Raw genomic sequence first — 10,222 nt, 5'->3', positions numbered from 1 at the left:
GGAACAGTAACACTCCTGAAGTGACTGCCAAAGGTGGACGTCTCGCAGCACCACGGAGATTTTTCATTATCTTTGCACTGGCTTCAACATACTTCAGGTGACAACCCATTAAAGAAGATTCACGTAGTCCCGCAACAGACACAAATTTACTAACACCTCTATAGTATCAGATTGCTTATGCTCAGTGGATTTACATTTTGGAATTAATAACAAAAAGGTATCTTCTGCACCGTAACTCTGGTATATGAGTAATCTTTCTTTTTGTTACAATTTTAGAAGAAAAAGCAGACGGTCAAACACAAAACACAAGAATTCAGCTGGCTGCAGTCACTCAGCGTGATGTGCGAATCATCAGGAAGGGGACGATTCTGATGCTTCCAGTTCTTCACATCTAAATAAATTTTAAATTGGGTTATTCTTTCATAAACAGAAAGTAACACTTGGGGAAAAATACATGTATAAGACACCCTGGGGAAAAAAAAAATCATACTAAAATACTTCCTAGAACTGAGTATCTTGCCCTGTAAGGGTCTGAAGTACACCTGCTAAGGCAGCTTTCTTTCAGGAGTTTCAAAAACAACGATAAAGAGTTATCTCGGCAGAAAGGAAAAACATGAGGTCTGCTGTAAATACATTGCCGAGATAAGAAAGAAGCTGCCTGGAAATTTAGACATTAATTGCACGTTCTAATTGCAGCAGAAGTTACCAAGATTTTACCAAGTGTTGGTCAGTTGGAGAGTAATTTACTCAAGAACATAAGCAATTCCCTTCCTGGGCTTGTGATCAGAATATTGAAAATATAGAGTGGCCCAAGCTGTTAAAAAGGTACAGGGGAAGGAAATCACAGTGCTGCTCACTATTACATTCTGAGAACTCTGAAGATGACAGGCAGCTGCCAGCATCTGGATGCTGTGCCCCCAAGTTACACTTCAGCTCAGCTGTTCCGATACACTCTGTGCATCCTACCTGTAAAGGAGTTCGGTACAGCCATTTTTCTGTTTCTCCGTTGAGTTTCATACAGGCAAAAAGGTCACAGACTGTAGGAAGGCCAAAGTCCTGAAAAAGAAGTCACCTCAATTACTGATCTCCAATAGTAAATATTTTCTAACGTATCTTCAAATTCTGTCAAGCATTCAAAAAGAAAAACTGACTTTGGAGTCTCCGAGAGGAATACTTCTGTCATTTAGCAAAACACATTAACTTGGTTTTGTGCTCAATGCTGGCCTCATCTACCTAAGTAAGTAAGTAATAATCACCGAAACCTAAAAACTGCCAGTGACTATTACCCAGAAGAGCTATGAATTTGGAAGAGACAAGCGGTGCATTCAGCAGAACAAACCCAGCACGCTAGCTTAAGACATAGCAGTAACAAAAACTTATGCTCACCTGTGCTTTCTTGCGCAGGAGCCATTTATCTTCTGCTGAAGGCGTGTTCGCGTTTTCCAGACTGTTTGAAGTCAACACCCAACTGTTCACATTCAAGGGGAGGTGGAATGGAGCCAAGAGGTCTAGGAAAGGACTCTTGAAACTATTATCTGCTTTTTCCCTACTCGCCTTTTCTTCTGTGCTTTCTGCTTTGTGCTCAGACTTGGCCAGCCAGCTTGTCAGAGGCCTTTCGAGCAGCACTTTCAAGGGTTCCGCGATTTCTGCTGAATAATCCGCTTTCTCCACACTAACAGGTCCCTCCATGAGCTGCTGGGCAGGGTTAAGCCAGGTACCAGCAGCAGACTTGGTCTTCTCGTGCTCAGGGTTTGGTGCATCTTTCTGGCTGACTGGAACTCCGTTTTTATCCTTCCCTTCTTTCCTCAGAAGCCATTTACACAGAGCCTCTTTTCCACAGTTTTCATCGCACACGCATTCTGAAAAGCTGGCACATAGGTCATTGGCTTTGCACACATCTTCCACTTTAAATGGCGCCTGGGGATGCTGAAGTAGCCAAGCATTTACGGCAGATGTCGTGGGTGATTTCTTTCCGTCAAGATGCTCATTCAGGCACTTCAGATTTCCCAGGTTCTCGATTTCCACGCTTTTGATCTGGCTGCCACGACAATTGGTGCAGGTTTCAGCTTTGAGGAGCCAATCACTCAAATTAAATTCCTCCCTAAAAGGTCTGAATTCATACTTCCATTTCCCATCTGAAACACCACTTCCATTTTCTGTGTCAGGAGTGAGCAACCAGTCAGAAAGATCCATCTCTTCTTCTCCAAGGGACTCCAATTCCTCCACCTTTTCAAGAGCGGAAAAGGATGAGTTGAAAGTAGACGTGGAGTCCTTGCAGCCAGGGGGGTCTGCCTTCCCGGCAACATCACACTGTTGATTCTGCAGGAGCCAGTTTTCCAAATCTTTCAGATTTCCCCAGGCTTGCTCAAAATAACAGACTTTGGAAGAATTTAAATCCTGGTAAAGACACATTGAAACGCATCTATTAGCACTAAAAGACAATGATCAGTAACTGCACCGTTACAGCTTTGAGCATTCTGCTGCTAAGTGCAAACGCATTGGCTGAACATGAGGCAAAGAGAATTACAGAGGTTTAACTTCCACCATACTCCACATGCAACCCAACACTGTGTTTTCCCCTTTATTAAAAAACAGGTTAGTGCAACAAAGGCTCACCTGGCTGGGCTCCGATGCACATTTCTGCGTAACCCATTCTTCAAGATTGGTGCTGGGAACATACGGAGCCTGGCAAACACCCGCAGGTCTGCTTCCAAGTAACCAGTCAGCAAGTGAGGCGCTCACTGTCCCACACAAGGTTTTCTGCTGAGGAAGAATGCTCTTAGTTATGAAAAAGTCTAATTGCTGAGGCAATTGACGGTGAGTATCAAAACAGGCACCCAACGTGCATCAGTATTGCCAAACCAAAAGAAAAAATGGTCCCTTCTAATTAAATAAAAAGGTAAATGTTCAACCGCCTGTATGACTTGAAGCCACTGTACTGATAGATGACTCCAAATTCTTCAGAGTGCAAATAACAAGAAAGGGAGGAGACAACTTCTACAATGCACAGTTCTGATCTGCACAACCCAGCCAGAACCCTCCTTGTGACCACAATTCCCACTGCTCTGCTGCCCTCCTTCTTGCAGAGCCCAACACAAGACTTCCCAGGAATTTCTGCATTAGAAGGAACTGCGTAGTTCTGAGTACTGAGCTGACAATGTCAAGGAACATTCAATCAGAAAACTCTGACGGACTCTCACACTCCAAATTCGCTTTCTTACTATGTTCTTGCACATCTATTCCTGGAGCAGTTAGAACATCGAATCACTAATTAATGCTCACCACAGCAACCTTTACTGGCTACTGAAACATCTCAACACCAACGGAAGTCATAACTCGAGGGAGTTAACGTACTGTGCTCGAGTTCTCGTTTTCCCTTTAACACAATGAGACACTCAATGATACAAGGCTTGATCTTACCTGCTCGCAGTTCATTAGGGCACAGTTCTGCCCTGGGAACCAGGGAGAAGTATTCTCTCTCTCTGAGGTTTGCTGCAAGGAAAGAAAAGCAAAAGTTAATTTAAATCTCAGTTTTTTCCAGTTTCTAGGCTGAATTCTACAGTAACGCAGAAGCATGGTTACAACTGGTCAGTTCTTTGTGGTTAACAATTTTCTCAACATTTAAAACCAGAACGGAGAAAGATTTACTATAAAACACTACCTTTAGTCTACTTTCTTTGAGAAAATTATCCCCAATAACGCAGAAAATACACTGCTTATGTAAAAAGCCCTGAATATTTATATCACTGAATCATAGAATGTTTGGGGTTGGAAGGGACCTTGAAAGATGATCTAGTCCAACCCCCCTGCCAGAGCAAGATCACCTAGGGCAGCCACACAGGAAAAAAACCAAACCAAAACAAAAAACACCAAAATCTTGTGTCGAGGGCTGATTCTCAACAGATCACAGCGAGGGAGCTGCTCTGCTACAAATGAAACCTTGACCCAGAATCAGGTTGTCTACGAGTGATTTAGCACTAGGTGCTCCACGAACATGAGGCACGGAATGGGGGAGAGGCCGTCTGCCCCTCTGGGTCCTGACCAGAAAGCGATCTGTGATGTACAGAAAGCGATCTGTGATGTATAACTAATAACAGCTAAAGAAAACTGTGACATTAATTTTCAGTCACTGGAACAGAGTAAGAATACAATCATAATTCCATCAGTCTCTGCGAAAATATATTATGGTAACACATACATAACTAGATCTAAGCTCAGTCAATACCAAAACTACATGCAGTAGGCAATAAAGCACCATGTAGACACTACATGGCTGAAACTATATGACTTGTACACAAGAACCATTCAAGCTGTAACTACAAGTAGACAGCAAGCTGCTGTCCCAGACTTCAGGGGAGCAGAGTTTGGCCTCTTCAGGGATCCGCTCAGTAGAGTACCAGGGGATATGGCCCTGGAGGGAAGAGGGGCCCAAGAGAGCTGGTTAATGGTCCACGATCACCTCCTCCAACCTCAGGAGCGACCCATCCTGACAAAGAGGAGATCAGGCAGAATCACCAAGAGGCCTCCACAGATGGATGAACAAGCAGTTCCTGGACAAACTTAAGCACAAAAAGGAAGCCTCCAGAGGGTGGAAGCAAGGCCAGGTATCCTGGGAGGAACACAGAGAAATTGTCTGAACAACCAGGGCTCAAGTTAGGAAAGCCAAAGCCCTGACGGAATTAAATCTGGCCAGGGATGTCAAGAGCAGCAAGAAAAGCTTCTATAGGAAGACTGGTGCTAAAAAGAAGACTAGGAATCATGTGGGCCCTCTCCGGAACACAACAGGAAACCTGGTTACTAGGGATAGGGAAAAGGCTGATACACTCAACTAGTTTTTTCCTCCAGCCACAGCGCTCAACTTGCACAAGGCAAAGGTAGGGACTGGGAGAATGAAGAACCACCTGCTGCAGATCTGGTTCAAGACCATCTAAGGAACCCAAAGGTGCACAAGTCCATGGGACCTGATGAGGTGCACCCACGAGTCCTGAGAGAACTGCTGGATGAAGCTGCTTAAGCCACTATCCATTATTTTTGAGAAGTTGTGGCAGTGCAGTGAAGGGGAAACATTCCACCATTTTTAAAAAGGAAGACCCAGGGAACTACAGGCCAGTAAGTCTTGTGCCCAGCAAGATCATGGAGCGGATCATCCCGGAAACTACGCTAGGGCACGTGGAAAATAAGGAGGTGATCAGTAACAGCCAACATGGCTTCACCAAGGGCAAATCGTGCCTGACAAATCTGGTGGCCTTCTGTAACAGGGTTACAGCATTGCTAGACAAGGGAAAAGCAACTGACATCACCTGCTTGGACTTGTGCAAAGCATTTGGCAATGTCCCACATCACATCCTCATCTCTTCATTGGAAAGGCATGGATTTGATGGATGGACCACTTGGTGGATAAGGAATTGGCTGGATGGTCACACTCAACATAGTTTTGGTGAATGTCCAAGTGGAGACCAGTGACGACTGGTATTGCTCAGGGATTGGTACTTTGACCAGTGCTGTTTGACGTCTTTGTTGGCAACATGGACAGTGGATCAAGTGCACCCTAAGCACTGGGCTGCACCAAGAGAAGAGTGACCAGCAGGTCAAGGGAGGTCATTCGTCTGCTCTGCTCTGGTGAGACCTCACCCGGAGCGCTGCGCCCAGCTCTGGGGCCCTCAGTGCAAGAGAGACATAGACCTGTTTTGGAGCGGCTCCAAAGGAGGCCACAAAAATGACCAGAGGGCTGGAGCCGCTTCCCTATAAGCACAGGCTAAGAGTTGGGGCTGGAGAAGAGAAGGCTCCAGGGAGACCTTATAGCAGTCTCCCAGTACCTGAAAAGGGGCTATAGGAAAGCTGGGGAGGGGATCTTTATCAGGGAGTTTAGCAATAGGACAAGGGGTAATGTTTTCAAACTGAGAGCAGATTTAGATTAGATATCGGGAAGAAATACTTTTCTGTGAGGGCGGTGAGACACCAGAACAAGTTGCCCCGAGAAGCTGTGGCAGCCCCCTCCCTGGAAGTGTCCAAGGCCAGGCTGGATGAGGGTTTGAGCAACCTGGTCTAGTGGGAGGTGTCCCTGCCCATGGTGAGGGCGTTGGAACTAGATGATCTTTAAGGTCCCTTCCAACTCAAATCATTCTATGATTATATAAATATCACTTGGAATATTTCACACTACTGCCTCAAAAAGAGGCAGCAGTCCAAGTATTCCAACTGAGGAAAGTTTTGGTACTTACCATTGTTTTAATTGAACCAAACGAGGTAATAGCCTGGCGAAGGTAAGATGTGTCAGCCTCAAAATTCAGGATGGAAGACTCCTCTGGTTTAAGAGTAAGACTTTCTAGTCTGAAAGAGTAAAATGATAGTTACAGGAAGAAAGTAAGAAGTTACAGTCATCCTGTCATGTTTTAGGAATCAGACCATTATTTCATAAAAAGGCTTCCAAGCTAATTTGCCATTAAATAGGTAACAATAAAACTCTTAATACTTGCATAAAAATAAAGAGATGTCTATTCACAAACAGAACAAATATCCAGCAGACTACAAGTTTCTCCTTTTTACTTTGTCATCAACAACTAATATTTGAAATAGTCTGCACCAATGAGTACCTCCCCTCCTCGTTATAGTCCTGTTTTTAGAATCTAAGATAAAGAACATGCGAGAAATCATCTCAGACTGCTTTACAGTTCTTAATTCTAGGCACCATTAAAAGCACGGAAATGGTGAGTTAAGATTTATTATTAGTTCTATTAGAATCAAAAATCAGATTAAATTCGTAAGTCAAAATAAATACCAATTGTGTTAACTTGCATCATAAAATATATTTACCTCTCCAGGCAAAGTGAAATCTGGTTTGCTAGTTCGTTACTATAGGAGCGTTCCAGCTGATGAATAAGGCAATTGAATTGTCCCAAATACTGCACAGAAGACAAAGACATGTTATAGAACAATAACATGAAGATTAAAATCGAGAAAACTCTTGCAAGGACAAAGCTTACTTAAAAATGCCAGTTTAACAACTTACAACCAAATCTTACCCAATAGAGCTGCTGTGCCTGCTGCTGCAACGCCTCCTCTTTCAGCTGCTGGATGAGATCTACCTGCTCAAACAGCCAAACCTCACGGCTGCGCAGGCATTCCAGGTGGCGGCTGATGTGGCTGTGAATCTTCGCTTTTACCTGTAAGGTAACACGTACCATTTTGAGAACGTCCGTTAAACAAGTAGGAAGTGGCAGATGAACAGCTGCACCGATTACAAAATAATATTTGTCACAGATAAGTGGTATTTTTGGACCAACTTATTTCTCAAGAACTAACCACAGTCACCCACAGAACCACATAACTCAAGTTAGTAAAAGTTCTAAGGCTACCTTTAAATAAGGATCAAAGTAGAACGTTATTTGCAATATCTTTCCATTCTGATGTTTCAACTAACAGCTTTAGGAAATTCTGTGTGTCTAAGCCAGGAATACAGGAACGCCTTTATCAAGAGCACGAGTAAATTACACAGCAAGATGCTTGCAAGTCTCTAGGAAAACTTTAGACCACCACCATAACAGAAGGCACTCTGCAATAATAAAAACTGCCATTAAAGTCACGTTAGCTACTAAAACATTTTTTTAAAAAGAATTTTAAATTACCTCCCGCCAGTTCTCTTTAATCTGTTGTTCAGCTTTGACAATTCCAGATATAGCTGTTTCTAAGTCCTTCTTTGCTTGAAGGCACTTTGCCAGAGGCTCGCTGCTGCAGGAATTTCTACTTCTGTCTTGTGGAGGACTCATTCTTGAAGTGTTCCTAAAACACAGCGGAAAAAAAGCTCTTAACAGTTTCTATTCCTCTTTAACGGAAGAGGAAGGACATCATATGAATAACCATCTGCTCTACTTCTCTGCAAAGGTGGACAAAAAAGACCACTAAGAGCCTACACTGACAAAAGTTTTCTAAACACAGATAAAGCTTTTGCCAGGAGCAGCAACAGTCTCTCAAAACACCTCAGCCCACAGAATTTGCACAATCGCAGGAAAACCAACAGAGAGTTCACAGCAGCTTCAACTGCAGGATCTTAAGCAATCCACCTCAGAATTTTATGTCTGGCCAGCAAACTCCAGCAGCTGAGGGCTGATGCAGGCAAGGGTCTTTGCCAGAGCTGAGGGAGAACATGCTGGCGAGGGGCAGGAAACATTTCAGTTGCCTTTTTTGAGCTCCAGGCAAATGAACTGGCTCCCATAAATGAGAAAATCAAGTGTCCATACACAGTTCATTCTTTACTAAGCTGCACAGGCTGGAAATTATAGTAGCCATCCATTATTTCTGTCACGGTCACAGCCGTGGTAATTTACTCAGCTTCATGTATCCTCAAGTAAAAGGGGCTCACATACAAAATTTCTACAGAAGTTATACTGGTAAGGATTCTGCAAGTAAGGGAAAAAAGCTAAATATGTATTTTTAGTAAAAACAGGAAGTATCAATACAGGCAATTTTTCTAAATGGTGGGTATTTTGTTACCAAAGAGTTTCAATTCTCCTGTGAGTTTCATGGGATTCCTGAAGCACTAACTAGACACATAGTAAACATTCTTTTTAAAACAAATCTTCAGCGATGACAACTACAAAAACTCCCAGCAGAATTAATTAAATTGTACACATGTGCCAACCTAAACGTTTAATCGATTTTACCACTCCTCTGGATGGAACTGAACAGAGTAATCTGAATACGACAAGACAGCCAGGAGCCAGTGTTACTGGGCAGCTTTTGAGTGTGCACGAAGTGGTGGTCAAGCAGAAGCAGACAGAAGCAGCAAGGGGCCTGGCGAGGCAGCGGCAGAGGCTGCATCTCCCTTGGGTCCCTCCACACCACCGGCTTCTTGCACCCCACATGTCCCCAGTCATGAGACATACAGCAGGCACTGAAGCCACTCCAAGCCCCCGCACGCAACTGAATCCCACCCTTCACAATATCTCATCTCCTAAGTGCACAGCATGGCTACAACAGAAGTGAACTTGCACTTATTTTTTAAGCTTATGTTAATTCTACATCAAATTAGGGTGCAGATGGCCAAAACAGTCGTTCTCCATCCTGTGCTACAAATGTCAGTTTTGTCCTTATATGCATTGCATACTCTAATTCATTCACAGGTTGAATTCTGTCAGGTTTCATGATCCTCACCTTCCTACTGCTGCTCAATAAAAGGTATGCTTTCTTTTCACAACACTCCTTAGATTTTATGTTGCTTTTCAACTTTCTCACATACAACCTACAGGAAAACATAAGTAGGAGCCCTATCTCTCAGACATAATCTAAAAATATTAATGCAAAAGCAGAGATATACCCAGTCAAGAAAACAAGGACATTGATATATTAAAAACTACCATGTGCTCAAAAGTTAACAGAACAAATCAAATCACATTGTTCTTTATTATCTCATTTATGATACTCTTACATAACAACCGAGTCACAGTCTGAAAGGTCAAATGTAATTGCCATGTCTGCACACGTATCGCACAGTAGATAATGTACTATAAGTTTTGGGAAAATTATGTTAAGCTGTGTATTTACAAATGCCAAGTCCAAAGGATGCCACATTGCCATCTGTGTGTTTTTTGAATTCATGCCACCAGGGAACTGGACTTAATGCCTGAAGAAATGCTACTTTTCCACAGTTACATTAACAACTTCATACCAGCACAGCCAAATTTCAGAAATTTAAAAATGGTCCTCCAATGACCTCTGAAAGTATTCACATTTGCTGCTTTTCCAGTTTTTCATCTGATTGCAAGTATCTCTCTTCAAAACGTAAAGAGAGAGAACAAATGCTGTTTTCCTCCAGTCAGCCTGCTCTTGTAAAATAGCTGTTCTTATGCTTTGTCAGAAATTACCAATAAAACTACCATCGCATTTGAGGATGAGAGCAAATCCATCCTCCTTTTCCAGTTTCTGCAAGCCTCTAACAAAATCAAGTGGGGATAGTTATCTATCTCCTTGCTTCCCCATTACTACCAAATACCACCAAGAATTTAAGACTCTGGGTCCCGATATGCCCAAAACAACACACTCGGGCTCAGCATCAACAAAACACAGTAACTTCTGCAACAGGATATGTAGTTGCAACACAGAGCCACTGTTTGGGGCAATTTCCGTGTCACTGAGCTGTTGCCAGCCCCGCGGAGGCACCCCCTGCGCTCTCCACCAGCTGAGCTCGCACTTACTTTCCAAGCGAAGGCAGCAACCCCGCAGCGCC

The 10,222-nt window shown here is 43.3% G+C and overlaps 1 protein-coding gene across 1 annotated transcript; it reads right to left on the bottom strand.

The window, feature by feature from the left end:
• Positions 1-7,775, bottom strand: NCOA4 (nuclear receptor coactivator 4). Its single transcript, XM_009876785.1, has 9 exons — positions 7,626-7,775; positions 7,023-7,163; positions 6,814-6,902; positions 6,222-6,330; positions 3,421-3,492; positions 2,617-2,763; positions 1,387-2,397; positions 967-1,056; positions 1-391 (listed from the first exon to the last, which is right to left on the bottom strand). Exons 1-9 carry the CDS (start codon positions 7,764-7,766, stop codon positions 386-388), a joined length of 1,806 nt encoding a protein of 601 aa, XP_009875087.1. The 5' UTR covers positions 7,767-7,775; the 3' UTR covers positions 1-385.
• Positions 7,776-10,222: the final 2,447 nt, after the last annotated feature.

Source organism: Apaloderma vittatum, unplaced genomic scaffold, assembly GCF_000703405.1.
Source record: "Apaloderma vittatum isolate BGI_N311 unplaced genomic scaffold, ASM70340v1 scaffold14699, whole genome shotgun sequence".
NCBI classification, from domain to species: Eukaryota; Metazoa; Chordata; class Aves; order Trogoniformes; family Trogonidae; genus Apaloderma; species Apaloderma vittatum.
The sequence above is the reverse complement of the archived record's forward strand: the minus strand, read 5'-3'. Positions and strand labels throughout refer to the sequence as shown.

Excerpts from the sequence above, each read along its gene's own strand:
- NCOA4 (XM_009876785.1), bottom strand. The coding sequence starts at position 7,766 with ATGAGTCCTCCACAAGACAGAAGTAGAAATTCCTGCAGCAGCGAGCCT. Across the intron at positions 7,164-7,625 it reads TTAAAGAGAACTGGCGGGAG|GTAAAAGCGAAGATTCACAG; the intron begins GTAATTTAAAAT and ends GTTACCTTACAG. Across the intron at positions 2,764-3,420 it reads CCCTAATGAACTGCGAGCAG|CAGAAAACCTTGTGTGGGAC; the intron begins GTAAGATCAAGC and ends ATTCTTCCTCAG.